Source organism: Bombus vancouverensis, chromosome 12 (genome assembly GCF_051014615.1).
Source record: "Bombus vancouverensis nearcticus chromosome 12, iyBomVanc1_principal, whole genome shotgun sequence".
Taxonomy (NCBI): domain Eukaryota; kingdom Metazoa; phylum Arthropoda; class Insecta; order Hymenoptera; family Apidae; genus Bombus; species Bombus vancouverensis.
This window is the reverse complement of record NC_134922.1, coordinates 5,376,099-5,395,149: the sequence shown is the minus strand read 5'-3', so window position 1 is coordinate 5,395,149 and position 19,051 is coordinate 5,376,099. Positions and strand designations below refer to the sequence as shown.

The window sequence follows — 19,051 nt, the reverse complement described above, 5'->3', positions numbered from 1 at the left end:
AATGATCAGATACAAAATTTTACACCTTTGTCATCGTAAAATAAAATCGAAAAATTAAACAATTGTTCAGTCCATACTAAGGCTTTGGAAATTTTTCAAGAAATCTCTTCTTCGATGGTAGCGTCACGTCTTTTCAATCCAGCGGAAGAGCTGCAGGTCCCGATAGATTGGCTTTAAATCCGCGCGCCTTATTCCCGGACACGCTATAGAGAACACTCGATGCAAGTTTCCAGCAGGTGCAGTGTTCGGGCAACGATTCCTTTATCGCCGGGCTTTTTCATCAGAATTACAAACAATCGGTCCCGAGTATGCTTTTTAATCCGACCCAATAAAACAATCGAGCGTTCCGAGTCTTCTTGACTCTTCTCTTTCTTCCTCTCTATCTCCTCTTCTTTCTTTCACTTCCCGTCTATTCTGCGACTGCCGCGTCTTCAAGTCGATGAGGTCACAGAGAAATCCTCACCCTCCTCGATGTCCCTCTTTATCCCTCTGCTCGTTGCAGTTCCAGCCCTCTTTGTGCGCTTCCCAAACCCTCCTCTCTTTCGCTCTTTCGCTCTTCCGCGGCTCTTCCCGTTCTTTCAGTTCTTCTTCGTTACTCCCGTGGGAACACCGGCAGCGATGCTCGACCTTCGTCTCTTTTTAAAACAATCGAGCCTCGTAAACAACGTCATTCCCAGCTCTTTGTTTTGGCCGGCCATCTTGCCGCTTCAGGGGAAGAGAATGACTGAACTCGGTGAGCGTTCTCTCGCTGCGTCGACGATTATTTTTACCGCGCTCTGCTTCGAATAATCCAGTCCTCGTGGGGCTTCGTTGCTTTTACCTGAAAGTAATCTATTTGTTCTCGTCGGTGGCAATTTTGGCTCGATGCTTCGAAAGCAATTGCGTTTATTATACATCGCGCTTAATGATCAAGCTACTTCGTTAATGCTAAGTACGTACTATGTATTTGCCAACCATGCAAAACGTTTCGCAACGTTTTCAGAGCTACATTTAAATCGTGAACGAACCGCGAGTTGTAATTTCCTTTTCTATTATCATGAACATAGAACACTTGCTTGCAAGATATAATCAATTTTCAGTAGATCTTCAACGAAACTCTTATTTGGAGTTCTCAGAATTTCGAAGAACGTCGGACGCCAGAGAGCGCGTTACTCGAGGTAGAAGAGTATTTGTACTTGACAGACGAGCCTCTTTCTGACGCTACTTGGCAGGCTTACGATTTCGTCCCCGCAATCCATTTCCTTGTAGAAGCTTTCCAGTCCCTTTCTTCCTTGCTGTACCTGCGGCATAAAAAGCCACGAAATCCTATAAAGCTCGAAAGAGTAGGCGGTAGAATGAAAAGCTCTTAGCATGTCGGCATCTGTTACAATCCGACGTACTTGCCGGACTATAAATGGACCTTGACAATTTAAGAGGGTCCTGCAATCGGGCGAAACAAAATTATTTGCTGCGATACCCATCCATGGTAACTCGAGGCGAAAAAGTTTCACCACGCCCCGGTAAAATTGTAATAGCAGTGATGAAACAAACGTCGACGTGTCGTAAATCTAATAAAACGAATGGGACCTTTGCGACTTGCTTTAGAATTTCCCTGAAAAATGTTCCTAAAAAACATAGACGATTTTCTTGTTTCCATTCAATATTGTTTTATTCAATTCCTTTGTAATATATAATATATATTACTCACAGCTAAAATATTTCGTTGGTTGATAGTATTCGGTATTTGCATTTTTATCTTGAGTATAGCGTAACCTTGTAAGAAACGAAGGAGCATAGGGAATTTTCGGAAAAGATTTTATAATAAGAATATTTCTGTCGACACGTACGTAGAAAGTATTCGGGATTAATATGTTTGAGCCTCGTTTATAAGTAATTTCGAGTCGACGCAACGCTGGGAACGGACGAGGCATTAAGTCGAAGGGTGAGGAGCAGAATCGAGGGTGAGAAGCGAGCGATAATGGCGGTTATGGAGGGTGAGGGCGGAGAGACTCAGCGATCCCACTTTCGAAGACACGCCGTGCAGAGTGACGAGAAGGCATGAAGACGCGAAAACGCCCGATGAATACTTAACGTCCTCTTCGGTGTCCCTGAAGAACTGCGTGGTGAAACGCTTTTGATCCCTGGAACCGTCCTTTTCCTGTCAACGCGAAAAATAAGAAACCATTTTTCGTCATTAACTTGCGGATACCATTCTGTCACGTACCATGCTAATGCCCGGCTTCGTAACGACGAAACTTTAATGAAACGTTGAGTAATAGTTCCGATATTGTTGCTGCCACGTGGATTTAATGCCATTCGAAACTTTAATGCGAGAGGAAGGATTTAAGATTTAGGTTCGCATTCACAATCTTTTTTAATGCGTTCTATCAGTCACAGTACACCTGGGAAGGTCTCTACATGCTCAACACAGATTCTTTTCATCCGCTGCAAAATTTCTATGCGAGATCATGCATCCCCGATTCCTGTGTATGAATTTTTATCGCTTCTATAAAGTTTCTCGCATAGAAAGAAAGAAATTTTGCTCGGTTTAAGCGATCAAAGCATACGATTAAGCATACAAATTGCTGCGGAAGGTGTCATTTTCGGCTAAAATACGCGCAACAAGGAGAAACTTCGTCCTTTAAGAAATAAGTTTCACTCCAGCGACGCCTTTACGTAACTGGCGAATAGCAAAGACCGGAGGAAGTCTGATGACGACGGGTTGGAGAGGAAAGAGACGGTCGTCAAGGGTGTGTGTGGTTGAATAGCGAGTAAGGCGCCAGGAGAACAACAAACCGCCACGAGACCGCGATGGCTGACGCTCCGCTCTAATGGCACCACTCAAGATGCAATATCGCTGCATGAATATTATATAGCATCCACACGACCAGCATCTGCCAGATACTCGCGTCTTTACAGCCATCTTAGACGGTCGTATCGTCGCGGAGGTCCGTGTATCAGTAGAGGTTGGCACATCGAGAGACGAGTATACGTGTGTCTCGACACGGGGTGGCTGCCGCTTTCTCGGCTACAGCCGCCTGTACCCACGTTTCTACGTATGTACCAGGGACTCCACTTAGCTTGAAAAGCTATGATTATTTCAAGGTGCACTCACAAAAATTGGCTGGCCTGCTGTGCGCTGGCTAGAATCGGCCTTCAAGGGGATCGTTCGTGCACCACCCTTTTCGGTGGTATGTTGCGCCTTTTCCAAACGTTGCTCTTGAAAGAACCGTCGGCCCTTTGATGCCAGATCGCCGGAACTTGGCTTAAAGAGGCCGCTTTCCGGTTAATGTTGGATATCGAGAATATCGGGATTTTGACGTTTCCCTCTTCGATGATACCATTGCTACCACGATATGGCTGTTCGCGTTGGTTATTTGTTGCTTCAAAATCCTTCGTACCTGTCCATTTTTCAATGCTTTCGAATATCGATTGTGAACGATGAAAGCTTTGAATTGACGATCGTACTGAGCAATCTTTTTTGCGGCTTTCGATACGGAAAATTGATCAAAGACAGAGTGCGTTTCGTGGATTATCGAAGCAAATGGTCCGTCGACGAATATAACCAAGGAAGATTTATATTACTGTGGAAAAATCTGGGATCGCCTGCTAGTACGAAGTATCATTTTGTTCTCTTTATGTAACTTTGTTGGATTCCTGCGAGATTTATCAGTTTCATGGGATTACCAGCTATTTCATGGAACTGGACGGTCCACGTTTTAAATTACGCCGGATGACACACCTGTCACCGGTCTAGCTAATTTGGATTTTCAAAAGCTTCATGAAAATCTACCCTCGTCCAGGCGTCACGCTGTAACACACGTGTGACGCGTTACACGGCCGAAATGTTGGCGAGGAAACCTCGTCCGGTATGTACGGCCACGTCTCGCGGGTGCAACGCATTCAATTAATTGTTAACATGATTCACGATCGCGCGGAGCTTCTGTAGAAATGAAGTGCATTTCAGTTACTTGTGCGAGTATTAATGGAACCCTTTAAAAGCACGTGCTTCCACAGAACGTTCTGCGAAATGTTCAGATTCAATGAATTCTCGTAAATCATAAGGAAAAGGAGATGTTCGAATGATTTTAGAAAAGTTGGCGAAACAGATTTTCGATTCAACTTAGGAAAAGCTTGAAAATAATAAAAAATTAGAATAATTCGTACGAGTTCGTTGATTTGTTTAACGCAGCCACGAGCTAGCGATTTAGTTTGTAATTAATAAAACGCGTCACCTGGCTCTGAAAGGCGGTAAGTCTTCTGGCTTGATGTTTTCACGTGGAAATGCTCTCGGAGGATCTTTCTCGGTAATGAATGAAGTTAGTTGAAAAGGGGGTGAAATTTTTGTTGGGACGTCTCGATTCACTGTCGCCCGTTACCGTTTCTTCAGATAAGAAGCATAACGGCAGGACCTATATTCCGTAATTTTACGTTTTAACATTTCATTCGAGCACGTTGTCGAGTGATACGGTGATTTCGAAGGATTCGAGTTAAAAGACGAGCTCGAACAGCCAAGTAAGCCAAATAAGATGCGAACGTGTCGAGTGTGAAACATTAACGAGGAGTAAACACGTAAAGAGACCGGCGTACGTAGATTGACGAATAAATAGATAGGTGCATGTACAAACATACATATAGCGGATGTAGGATTTCTGAATCAACAGAGAAGAAGCCATGGTCTGTCAAATTTCAACGAGGCTTTGGCAAACGGCATAGAATTGAATTTCACATTGTTTTTTGAAACTTATCCACATTCTTAACTTCCTGTCACGAAATAGGCGTCCGCATGTCTGACGCGTTTACAGCTCAAACAATTTTAAATTGCCTCGCGTGCGTCAGATGTGTGTAGTTTTCATAGTCGTTTATTCAACGTCGGGCCACGTATAAAGTTTTATTACATCACACAGTCCCCACAAAATACAGGAATATAATTTTGACGGTCACTTGCGCGTTTTTACACACGACGCGAAAATATTAATTTACTTAACGAAATTTATTTCACTTAAAATAAACCCATGCGCTCGTGCATCGCGTTTTCAATTCTACTTCATTTTTATGCGGGGATTAATGGGAACGGAACCAGGAAATGAATATCAACGTTTCGTCGTGCGCCTGCATAAATGTGAAACTCAAGAGGGAAACTCTACTCTCTTCCTCGAAATGTAATATTTCCAGCGTATGAGAAGAAAATTGTTATAATTTCTAGAAGAGTACTAATTACCGACCGTGTATTTTTGCCAGTTAACTTGAAACGTAATTGGAACAAAGGGAACTCAATTTTCAAAAACATGACTTTTCCCATTGCTATCATTAAATATAAACGATAGATGTATCTTGAAAGCCATAAGATAATATCACGGTGCTCGCTTCGATCTCTTGTTACGAAACGTACCTCTGTTGTCAGAATTTTCCATGCACCTATGAAGAGAGAGGAATTTTTTTTCATAATTTGCAAGCACCCTCGATTTATACAGGATAGCCTCATGGGTCTGATCTCGCCTCATTAACTGCGAATCAGCAGAACATAATACCGCCTGAAAAAAAGCGTCCAAGGTAGATAGAGCGACAGAGGAAGGATGAGGATGGGTGATGGTTGGAAAAAGAAGAAGGCGGGACAAGCGTGAGATAGAAAGGAGAGACAGGAGTAGAAAAAGAGGACACGACAGGAGGAAAGAGTGGAGGAAATTTCGGGACATGGAGTTATCAGGTGGGGACGTGGAAGAGGTAATAGCCTGTGAAGGGAGGAGAGCAGGAGGCGCGGAGATTGTAAAATCGATGAGGTTCTTTCGCGCTTGGCGCGAGTCAAGTTCCTTAGGGTACCTGACGTTTCCTCATTTCTTCCGAAGTCGTCGAACGTTACGGGGCCGCGAATTGCTCTCGGTTTTTTCCTCAGCTCGGCTTAAAACACGACAAATTCTCTCAACCCTTGGCCCGGAACCTGGTAACCAGAGGCCGGGGGAGGGGGTTGAGAAAGCTATTTCCCGCTGTAAAGCGAGCTGTCTGCAGTAAGTATAAACTCCGGAGCTCAAAGGTGCTCGAGGCGCCTTCGAAACTCGCCGACTAGAAGTTGCACCCCCATTTGAGGGCGAGTGTACGCGCGCGCGCGCCAACAATCGTGACCCCATCCCCTATGCCCATGGGATTCGGAAGTTTGCGTTTTCTTCGCCCGGCCCCCCTTCTTTTACCGTCTTTCCTCGCCTCCACGCCGAGTCGCTCCCGTCGAGGGAATTTTTTTAAAAGCGGCGAACAATTTGAGATAATGGTTTGGTAGAGATGGATTTATGTTCGCCGGCTGCGAGAGCCTGTTATAATTCACTTTTCCGGGAATTTATGGACCAACCTTTTTGCAGATTGGTATTATGTTTTGTACCTGTCCGCGCTCTCTTGTGGTTTCATTACAGTGATTGGAACGATCAGTGAACTGCCATTCAATCAGGTTGGTCGATTGATATTTTTTTCATCGTTATCGTGTGTGACGGCTTAAGCAAATACAGCTGCTTATTGTCTCTTCGCAGCTTTCTTCCGCTCCGTTGGAATTTACATTCATTTCTGAATGCTGAATTTATTCTACCCTGTCATAATAAGCATCTTTTCTGGAATTACATGTATGTGTAACACTAATCCTTTAATAACAACGCGAAACTTAAGCACTACGCGAAACTACCAACTACAGTGTAGCTGCATTATTCCGTTAAGTTTTCGTTCTTCTCGTACTTCTTGTTGTTTCAGTCGGTATTTGTTGAAGTAGAAGTGGTTTCCACTGTTCGTAGTTTCTATGTAGTACTGGATTTAGCAGTACACCGTTTTGGAATCGGAATCTGAGACATTACCTTTCTGTTTGTCACGTAAAGGATCGGAAAGAGCAAATCAAATTTGAAACAAAAATCTTCTTTTATTATTAATGGAAAAAGGATTACGCCTTGATGAAGGCGTATTGTGTATATGTCATTAATAAAGAGAAAATTTATACCTCGCTTTACGACGCTGGCTTTAGTAACTCTTTGGATTAGAGACATTTCAAAAAAAGGAAAGGTATTGTAGGAGATATATTAAAAGCGAAAAAATTGTTTAATTTTACTATTCAAGAAAGGAAGAAGTATTGTGCCTTGATGAAAATTTATCATAGACGAAGAAAGCCTTCATCGCTTCTTTTACAATACGGCATTCTATCTTCTTCCCTTGTCAGTAGCTCTTTGCGCTGCAGTTGCTTGAATCCCTATTCCCTTCGGGAATTTAAGAACAAGAGCCTTCGCGCAAGAAACCTCCCTCTCTTTCTGCGTCCTTTGATACGCTCGCTTGTTTCTAGATTTCAGATTTCTACAAGGTGAATATCGTACTGTTCGCGGTCTTCTTGATGCTCGTGGGACTTTTATCTCATTCAATCCATAGAATTACACATTTTGTTATAAAATACCGTACCGGCTTGAACGATTACCTTCGATGTCTCGTGATAAAACAACAGGACGTCGATATCCGAATTAAAGAAAATTCTATAACAGCCGATCACCGTTAAATTCCGAAAACACCAATTAAATTTCCCGGTTGCTGCTTTCACTTTTTATCAAAGCGTAAAACGCAGCAGCCCGCGAAACGCAAATACAAACGCGGTATCGCATTGATCCGCTATCGAGAATCGAATCGATCCGCGCTGGTTCCGGTTTAACGGCGAATCGAGGATCGACGCGGTGCCATGCACCCGTCGTTATAATAAATTTACGCTCGATACTCATCCGCGCAGGGCTAGGATACGCGATATTCATATTTATTTATGAGGAATGTACGCGACCCTATTGATTTTTCGACCTTAACGCCGTCGGCTCGTTATTCGAGCGCCACCCTTTCAGCCTTTCACGCGGTTCCACGGCCGAACAAAGTGAGCCTGGCATAGCCGGCACAAGTCCAAAACGGCATGATGTTCAATTTCGCGGAGCATGATTTAAATATTAAATTAACAGAGGCGCGAGCTGTACGGGAAAAATTATTGCATGTCGGAAGAAATAAATAAATAAACACCGGTTTCTTAGCAGACAGGCTACGTGTTTCTGAACGTATCGTCGCAACCCGTCGGATAAAACCAGATTGAAAGTTTGCAGCGGAAAATGCGATGAAAAAGATCGAAATGTAAAATATTTTGAAATAAATCGAAAGAAATTTCCATTGTTGTACAATAGAACTGAGTTATATCCTGACAAATATTAAATTTCAATTATCTTCCGTCGATATCGCTTCGAATGTTTATTGTAGATAATTTAAAATTAAATTTAAAGCCTGAAATGAATGATTGTGTGTATCGATTTTCAATAAAACCGAATAATTCTTTCAGCTATTTCTACACCGCCCTGTTCGTATGTAAAATACAATAGCCTGGAGGATATACTGTCACAGGATTTAGGATTCACTCAACTGGAGTTCACCCCTACCGTCGTATCGAAAATGAGGTAAGAGTTGATTAACCTGCGACATGCATGTGTTATTAGGTTATCATAAACAGGCCTATTATAAACCTTTTTACGCCGACGCTTCATTTTTATCGACGTTAAATCAACCCTTTCGCTCTTACCGATTTATATATACACTCTCTTTAAATAGTAACGATGTCGTCGGAGCACGCATGATGGAAAATGTTTTTTGAAAGAGAAGATTGTTTGCGGATGAAATTTATTGGAAAACAATCATCCTACATTTTATATACATGTATCAGAATTCTAATAATAGTGCTTTCTTCTTGCCGCAATAAATCAGAGATAGTAATATAGAAAAAATTGCAATTACGAGATGAATGAGAGCGTAGCGGAACTAAGTGTAAGTATTAAATTCGAAATTTGAATGTCGGAATATTCACTTACGTTACTGACAAATTACAAAGCGTATCGTTAATTTAGTATTTAATAAGCTGATATAATCAACGCTGAAGCATTATTTGAGTTCAATCGAGCCAATAAATTATCATTTATCAGCGTAGACTTCTCTTTTTCAAATACTCTCTATTTCAACAAAAGTAAAGCAGGAAATCGTAATTATTACAATGTAATTATTTACAACAGATTAAATAAATTCATACGATCGATATCTATGTAAATATATTAGGATATTCGATTCGCCAAAAAATCTTCGTCGATTTCGTTAATAGCGTTCGCAACAACTCAATCAGTACTGAATCATCGTCGCCAAATTTCTTGCCTTGACAAATTCGCTTACATCGTAGAATTAGAAATTTCCGAAATATTTTGAGCGATGAACCGTAGAGAAAAAGCGGCGGGGAAGCGATAAAAATCAACGGAGTACCGGACGATTATTTACGGCGGAGCTAGCAACAGCACGAATAGAAATTAAATGCGAACAGCAGTTTAACGCGATAATTAATTCGAAATCAGCAGAACCGCTCGCAGATTAACAGACATCCAAGCCCCGGTTTTAGTTGTCTCGCTCTAGTTTGCGTCTGCAACCTCGTCGTCGCTCGTTTCTACCCTTGGTCGTGTAGTTGCTGCAGATAAACGCGAATACTTCATAAGCTCGTAATCCTGAAACAAAACGCCCGCCAAGAACAAAAGGATTCGCTCCTGGGTCTCTGTCTAGCACGGCAACCTCTCGTTTCCACTTGTACGGCTAGCAACCAGCTCTCTCGATACGCACTGGCAACAACCTCCGAGGGGTCGCGTCTTCCTCCTTTCGCGCTTCTTTTCCCTTCTTCGGCTATTTAAGTAAGTCTTAACCGAGTCGCGAAGCCAGTCGGTTATTAAAAGTCACTCTCTGCTGGCAATGAAACCAGCTGCCAACTTTACTTCGCCTTTTGTTTGCGACGCTGAATGGATCTGATGTCGAGGAGGAGGGGGTTAATGGTTTACGCGAGGGTGGAAGATGGCCTCGAGGTCTTTTTCGGGCGTTCTATCGCAACCGTGAACGATTGAACCGTTTCTTTTGATGTCTTTTTAGATTTGGGGAAGGTGTAAGTAGAATCGATAGGGTAAGACGGGAGACCGGGGGATTTTTTCGGCCGAGGGTCTTTTTTTTATTGTTTGGGAAAATACTCGTACGTCTCTATAGAATAAGCTTGGGTTTGGTAAAATTGAATTAGGATATATCGAGAAACAGAAATTGAGATTCCTTTTGTTTGAGGCGAGCAGTTGTTTTTCATCGAATCTCTCTTTTTTTAACAAAAAATTTCAAAATTCAATTTTCAAGTCAAGTTGAATCCTTCGTTTCCGTAAAGATAAAATATCTTTAATTTTTAATCGATACTCGCTATATTTTCAGCATCATTACCATCCTATCGATACTTTTTTGTAAAAAAAGACCTACAAATCATCTCATCAGAAATACGGTGTATATGAAAAACGCAGTTGTACATTTTACGCAAAGGAAAATAAATATCTCGAGTATCAGCTTTTTCATTTAGATTTTTAAGGATCGACCGTGTTACCAGTACGTCTGCCAAAATCCACCTCCAGTATTTGCTGTAGATATTTACTTTAGACGTTACTAAAAAGATACACGGCACCGTAAAAAAAATTCACGGGGAAAGGAACAGGGCGAACCAGTTGAACCAATTTCGGTAACATTCGACCAACCGAGTTGCAAAACCAACGGAACGAAGTCCGAATATTACATATCGTAAATCATTATCAGAAAACACAATCAGCTTTTTGAATCGTCGGCACATTGTCCTTCTATGTTGTTCGCCCGTAGCAAAAATGGAATCCTCCTGAAAATCCTATTTTCTCGGATCGTGTTGGACGTCAAGCACCACTGCTGGCCGAAACAAAATTGCGAAACAGTATTAGATATACGCGTTTCAGTTTTCGTGGAAGCTGAAACAAATAGTAATTTTCATTTTCAGACAGCGACCGATGCTTGTAGAATGTGAAAGTTTCTCGATAATGTAATTGTGAATAGAAAAATGGTAGTCAGTCATCGAGGAAATAGGAGGATTTGGAATTTCTAAGTTTTCTTTTAAAGAGAGGACTACGGACAATCTTCTTATAAAATGTGTTCCCATTTACAGAGGTTGTGTAGTTAGTAATCTATCCTAAATCCTACGTTGACCTTTTTTCAAGCTTAACTTCCTCTTGTAATTTAATTTTTTGCAGCTGCAATTTATATTAGACCATCGGACTAGTCTAATTTCTGTATACTTGGAAATTAAGAGTTGAAACAGTTTGCTATCATTTTTTTTATTTTTATTTTTTTTTAATTAATGAGAAGAAAAGTATTCAAAAACGAGAATCTGATTTTGCCAATGTTTGATGCCCTTCCAAATGATCGAGTTAAGTTTATCCGGATCGATGCTATTACATGGCATTAACAACCCGATCATCGTAACGGTTACAGCTCCATAAAGTCTTGGCAAGCCTCAGCGATGATACATCTTGTAATCTCTTTTCCTCGAGGAATAACGGAGTTCCTCTCTCGCCCGCAGGCCATAATCTATTTCTCTGCTGCATTTCTGCACCACTATCTCCTTTTTCTCTCTCGTTTCCTCTCGTTGCTTCATCGTGTTCACTTTCCGACTTCTTCGCCCGCGCAGCTGAACCACCGTGTCTTTATCCTCTCGAGGGAGGTTTATTCTTGTTAGGTTAAAACCAGAGAAGCAGCAGCAAGCAAAACAGCGGTTACGTTCCGCTTACCGACGGTATAACTTTTAAGATCGCAAGGACACGTACCGTTGTTTTACTTGTTTATTTAATCAACATTAATCGTTTAATAAATTGTGCAGTTGATAATTCAATGGGAGATAATTGTGTATAATTCAATGTACGATATGGGTAATTAAACGTTATTCCAGTCAGAGGTGATAGAACGATCAACTGCGTCGAAGTTAATCGCTTGACTTATTGAACAAATAAATACCAAAATTTAGAAATTCTTTGGGAGCGTAGTCGATTAAATTGGAAAATTTGTCAGTATTACTTGGAGAGAAAATAGAAGATTTGTGAAAATGTACATGTAGAAAAAATAGTTGATTAATCATCCGTCGTATTAGTTTTCATGAGAGATTATCTCAATTTCGAATGAATTTTTACTAATTAAACCGTACGTTAATTAAACCACAAGCTTCTTTGGATGGATTATTATGTCCAAGTTTTCAGCTTTTGAACTTTAATAATTCTAACAAAATCCTACGAAAAGCTGCGGAAGTTCCATCGACTTTTGCATCAAACATCAAACGTTGCCATTCATAAATCATTGAGAATTCGCCAATTTCAGATAAACTTCTTACGAAGGTAGACTTCTAACGAAGCTATGAAAAAGCACTAACTTTAATAACTTTAACGCTTATCCTAAGTGTATTAAGTATCCAGTCAGGGTCGGTCGTACTTCGACATTCTTATTCTTCCGGGAGCTTCGCATCACAAAAATCAAATCTTAGATTCGTGTTACCGGTTCACTCTGTCGTGTCAAGGTGAGACGACACGCCAGTCAGTCGGCGAGGGAAATCGGTATTAAGGGATGAAAGGATTTCGTTGTGGCGTATTTTGCCTGTAATCCAAGTGGGTCACCCCCGACTCCTTTTTTCCCTTATCGCGTTCGAAAGCCGAAAAGTTTTCGAGGCTCTATGAGCTCTACACTTCTTTGCCCGCACAGGGATCAAGCACGATTTTCGGCTGCAGAGATTGGAAATCGCACTAGCCGTTATTTCAACCTTCGGATAGTCTCGCCCCTGAAACGGCTATTGTGCACGAAACCCTGGAACAAGGTGACTTGTTCTCCTTGCGCCCAGGCTGCGCCTTTTTTCTTGCAACTTCGGAAATTCTGGATCGAGGGAACACCGGATATTACCTCGACCAAACTGAAGATACTTTTCTTGCCGAGAATATTTCTTTTCGGACGTGGCGCCCGCTCGATGGAAATCTGAACGGATTTAACAGAGCAGAAGCTCCCTGAATCTATCTGGAATTCATGGTGAATGGTAGCTCGTCGATGATATCAATGGTACAGTCTTCTGATTGAGTGTCAGCTATCTGGAGAGGAGAGAAAAAAAGAAAGATAGAATTGTAGAATTAATATCGATAGATAAAGGTTGAATATTATTGGAGAATGATGAAAGTGGATATATAGGAATTGAGCAATGATTGTTATAAAAAAAGGTAGAAAACCGATTCTTGAATGACTATGAACTTTACAAATCTTTAGTTATTTCTTTCTATTTTTTAAATTCCTATTCTTACGATGGAATATGATCTCAATTATCGAGGAAAGTTAATAGCGGCTGTTTACGTCCCGCATTGGAGCTTCCTTCCATATTTTAACAAACTTTATTGGTGTTTGGGTCTTTTATAAGAAGAATAGCATTCTGATCGATCATTATTTCTTTACTGTTCGCTGTTATAATCTTTCTTCCCTGCAGAATGCAACAATAGTCGTTTCTTTTTTTATTTTTAATGCATCGAATAATCTTCATATTGGATATTATAGAGGACCGACCGATCTTTTTCTTTTACAATTTTCTTCACAAATTTTATTAAGATACAAATTGTTCATTAAAATATGAGATACGTGATTCTAACATTTTTGGTCAAAAATATTATTCCACACATTTTTTAAATATCTTATAAATAATGTAAAGTACGCATATTTCATATATTTCCACTTTGCTCGGAGACATCTGAAAAACGCGAAGGAAAATTTCCACGTTGACGTTTTCCTTTCTTGAACCGACACTTATTCCACGCGCTTTCTCCCGCTCAAAGATCCCCCCCCCCCCCCACAACGTAATTGACCGGCTGCGATTTGTTGTCGGAGATTCGTGATATTTTTCTACTGTCGATGACATTTTACACAAGAATATTCGATCGTCGCGGCGCTTGTTATTACAAGCCTCGCTAAGGGTTTGTGTCGGGCTATAAATTACTTTTCCAACGAGACGAAGTCGACCGCAGACCCGTCAATAATTCATCGCAGGCCTGCACCCACCGAAAATCCTTTCACATAGACGGGAAAGACCTGTATGTTACAGCAGAAAAATATTTAATTTACCAAAAACCCCGCTGAAAATATTACGTCGAGATGAAAATTTTTATAAATCCTCCCGTGAAAATTGCGCGAGGTATAATATGGTGCAATGTGAATTTAGGATGTATCATGTTTTTGACATTTATTTATTTGAACAAATAGAAGCAACTTTTTTTATACCACGTATCTTTCGAACTTATTTCATCTGCACGAAAAAATGAGTTGAAAATAGAAAATAACGTGTTTTCAGTGAAGACTTCACTCTTCAGAAAATCGGTTCTGAAAGTATACCGCGTACTTACCTTTAAAGTATTATTTATTTAATTTTATGTAAGTTACAGGACCGGAAAGCATCTTTTTCGCCATCTCGATCGCATTGCCACTGAATAAATTTCCGAAATCATAGAAGGATATAGAACAATTAAAAGAAAAGAAACATCGAATGAGAATGGCCTCTTGTCTTCCGACTACAACGTACAGATGAACGTTTGACCTTAAATGCTTCTAACACGATTACAAATCGTTGAAGAGTTAAAGCTAGGTTCCTTGTCAGAGTATACGTTTTCGTAATGGAGAAGGCATATATTTCAGAGTCAGTTTCATTTACCCTTTCACAGAACTCCCCACTTTCACCCTGTTTTTCCTCTCTCCTTTTAACCACTCTACACGACCTACATGTACAAATAAGTAGGTACGCGCGTTTCAAAGTTTTACAAAAATGTCTCTTTGTTTTCCTTTAAGTATTCATCTTACGGTCCGTAGTAGTTCCGTGACTTTATACGTTTATTTAAATGTTTTAATTCTGTTGATCTTCCCATCGTGTATTGAATTGAATATTCTTCGCTAGAATATTTTTCACATTTTCTAAACGCATACTTCACTGTAAACTTTAAAATAGTAGCGTGATTCTGCAAAGAAAGCTTCGTGATTTGGTATTTCAGAACAGTTGTAAAGTTCGTGTATCGATATCTACAAAGCACAGTTCCTCTTGAATCCCTCGCACCAGAAAGAAACGTTATTCGTACGTCAGCGCGATATGCAAATGCATTACGGTGACGCGTGTCAGTGTTGGAACGCGACTGATTGTTGCGCAAGGGTTTGAGAAATTGTCTGAGATCCTTGTAGCAGAAGGCGTTACGTGTGAACCTCGATCCGATTTTATCGTCAAACGAAATGTTGACAATTTTGAATCGTGTCACCTGTTGCACTGATGCGATGCATCTCTTCGGATGCGATATTAAAATGCAAACAGTCAAGAACGTTTAAACCGATGCACTTGACTCGCATCACCCTGTGAAAAATGATTGGATCGCATAAAATATGAGACTCTTCGGCATATTTCTCCTCTTACCAGAGATGAGAAGTCAATTCTTAAACAAACTGAATTACGACAATTCTGCATTGAAACATCAGAAAACTTGTGATTTGATTCTACGACGAATGAAATTAATTTAGGAATTTTTTAAATAACGCTGATATCAATTTTTTTACGTATGTAATATCTTAGAGTTTTAAGTTTGTAAATAGTTTACGACTGAACTCGCAAACTCGTTGTAGTGTGAGTAAAATAGGACGCTGTAAGTCAGACGTTTAAGACAACCATTCGAAAGCGTGTGATCTTCCAGCTGTAAACTTCGTCAGGAACGATATTTCCAGGCTGAAAAATTTTACAACGATTCGTTTACAACCACTGAAGTGCGATCGTAAAGTTAGGAGATCGTAATGTCTAACACGCAATTATGGCTTTACGGCTAGTAGATATACAATCGACGGAGAGTTAGCTCCGATATAACTCTTACGTCGATTTATTTGATTAGTTGCTTGAGTAAATCTATCGAGTTTTGGTAATTGTAATTTTATTGTCTGTCAATTACCATATTTAATTTATCGAAGTAGAATTTACTTCTGTTTATCGAAATATAATTCTTTTCGTTTACGACAAAACAGCATTCATAAAAATTTGTTGTAAATCAGTCAACAAATTCGTAATCGATTTCACACAATCACGTTTAATCCTCGATAACGATATTCCTCTTCAAATATTCCTCTCGAATTTTGTACCGTTTTAAAATCATCTTCTTGAATCTTTTCACGTGGGAACATCTTTTTACGCTATATACCGTTGCCTTGCGTTCTATACGCCGTGAAATTTCCACTTAACAACTTTCGAACAACGATTTTTTCGATTCAACGATTCTTTATTACGGATCTCTCGGTTCGACGAAGTTCGCCGAAGTTTATTGAACGTAAGCATACACGCGAGAGATCTCACTGTTCATCTATTTTACAAGTCGCTCGTTCGCCGCATCGTCCATGCCTCGGAAGATAAGATTTTCCCGAAATTTATCGGGGCGAGGCTGGCTGGTACGCCCGGTGCTTTAACGTACTCATTTTCGCTGGCGCAGTCGGGACCTTATCGGTTTTCGAGGAAACTCGGAAGATTCATCGGCGTGGAGCACGGGAGAAAAAAATCGGCCGCGTGTGTCTCGCACGTGCAAGACTCCACGATGTAAGTGTGCTCGTAGCTCTCTCTTCCGCCAGAACAATTTATCAGACGTCGGATTTCGGCTAGCTTCGAATCCTGCGGGCCATCGTTCTGTTTCTACGATCCATTTCCTCTACATTTGTTTCGCCTGGATACCAGAAACGTAACCACACACGGGGAATTCTAGGATTCCAAGTTAAATAAAGGGTTGTTTGGTTCGACACTAGCCCAAAAGGTGTATCTCGATGTTAGGCGAATGCGTGGAAAATGTTTGTTGAAATTGGTTGAAAAAATAATTTTAAAATTATATATAATAGAATAGTTAAACTAATATTACTGATCAAATTTTACAAGCTCCCGGTGATAACAAATCCCCTTTCACTTTATCACAGAAAATAGACAATTTGGGTATTTCAGTCAGAGAATTTGGCCTCGATTCTATTCGACTACTCACGCACGTACCTTCCACACAGCACTTACTAACACTCGTACATTCCCCCTTCCTCTATTTTATACTCTCTTTCACCCATTCCAGACAAATTACGCAGATATTCCCAGGACACATTCGATCACGTCCACCCTGAATTTAGGTCGAACTAGATGCCACACTCAAAATTCAATCACTCGTTATAAACATTCGCACCAAGTTCTCATTCACCCCTTTCCATCTGTGGTTAGTGTGGTTAGATACTATTGGTCTAAATAATGCAGGAACAACATCGTATTATTTGTGGGAAGACTTTTAAATACCTAAATTCATGTATTTTTCTTACCCTTTTTAGTTCCACTCAATGTTCCATTATTTCTTAATTACTCAATGTCCCATTATTTATATTTCGTAAATTACTTGTCATAATCTTCTATAATTTGCAAGACTTCCTCTGACAAAATAATTTCAAGCAACACTTATTCGAATAAATTTCGCGCCGATTTCATTCAAAGTATTCGCTCAACGTGAATTACGAAAGGAATGAAATGTTGGTCGGGCAGGAATCCGATAAACTTCGTTCACGCGATACACATATGCAATTTCGTATTTGCAATCCAGTCGAAGCGTCACGCTAGCCGAAATCGATTTCCGACCAATTCATCTAACGGTTACGTACATTTTTTCCCCTCTGTCTCCTTCTAGTTCTCCCACTGTTTCCACCGACTCTGTTCATGCCCGTGCTCGCCTCCACCTTGCCCCTTTTCGTTTCACATCAGATGACAGCCAATTTTTATTCCAGTGATTGCATTTGCAATTCCCATGCGAAACTCCCGTTTTTAGTCACACTTTTCGCGCGTCTCTGATCCCTTCCTCGATTCTTTCCGAATAGCTTTCGCCCTTTCAACAGGGAATACATTTCAACCTCGAAGCGTTCAACCACTGTTTCCTTGCTGCTTTTCCTCCCTCGATGATCGCGGAAAACGCGACTGATGAATGGCCACGATATTCTCGCTAATAGGTGAAGGAATTTAATCAAAGACCAGATGGACGAAATGGTCTTCGCGAAGCGATGAAGGTAAAAATGAAAAGGATGTTATTAACAGTTATTAAAGTTAGTAATTGGTGATTTTAATCGTAATAAAATACAAAGCCACAAATTTCTAGTAATCGAGATAGAAATTCGAAAAGTTTTATTTTACATATTGTGTCATTTATTATCACGCGAATTCTGAATTTACGTATCTAAGTTTAACCGAAATTCTATTTTACGGACATCACATTGAAAGTAATATTTCGTAATGGCTTGCACGAATCGTAAAGGCTGTTTTTACTTCCACAATATAAGCGTATCTCTTCTGGCGAATTTTATTTCTCCTCTATATAGCTCCGTTCCGAATGAAGAAGCAGATGTTTTGTCAATAGTACCACTCGCATTTATTTAATAGCGATGCTATTTACAGCTAATTATTCTTCACAGAGAACGGGCTTCAGCAGGCTTATTTGACGTTCGTTTTGCGCAAAATAGGAAGCCAGTGTTCTCCGCATCTAAAACAAAAGGGGATGGTGTCGAGGGAAAGGGACAATTTCACAAGAGCAAGGCATGGCTCCTGAAAACATAATTCCAGTTCTTTAGGAAGCAATTAATTCCGTCCTCGAAGGAACGATAAAGGGCAAGGGAGAAACAGCAGTGGAGGTGCACGGCAGGACAGACATTTAAATTAAGTGGCTTCCTTCGAAATTAGATCAGGCAGAATATTCTCCGTTGTCCCGTTTCTTTGCGGTCAGTCAGTAATTCGTTCGTGGCGTAACTCTCGATATAAAATTTGCAAAAACCCAATTTGCAATTTGCAAGAAGACAACTGATCGAGCCAACCGCTCCATGGTAAACATCCCCCTAAATTGAACGACGATAAAGCTACGAACACGCGGTACCAACCGCGATTTTGGGCACGTCGATGTTTGATGATGTTTGATTCGTCAATATATGCCTGGAGTATACTGAAACGTTATGATGACCGTTTTGTCGATATCTTGACAGATGTTGTTTGCACGGAATATATTTCGTTGCTCTTTTTACAGTTTTTTATTGCGAAATTTGCTAGAATAAGAGTGCGGGAATAATACATGAGGGGCTCAGAGCGAGTTTTATTTCGTTTTAGAAATAAGGCAGAGTGGTGGACAGAGGAAAATTTAAGCTTGGTACCTGC

General features: G+C 40.5%; 1 protein-coding gene across 1 annotated transcript in view; it reads left to right on the top strand.

Moving 5' to 3' along the window:
- Window positions 1-19,051, top strand: part of LOC117160838 (uncharacterized) — a 158,289-nt gene that overhangs the window by 52,342 nt on the left and 86,896 nt on the right. The window contains exon 3 of the mRNA XM_033341872.2: window positions 8,303-8,417. Coding sequence (XP_033197763.2) covers window positions 8,303-8,417 — 115 coding nt within the window. The remainder of the gene's footprint in view (window positions 1-8,302; window positions 8,418-19,051) is intronic.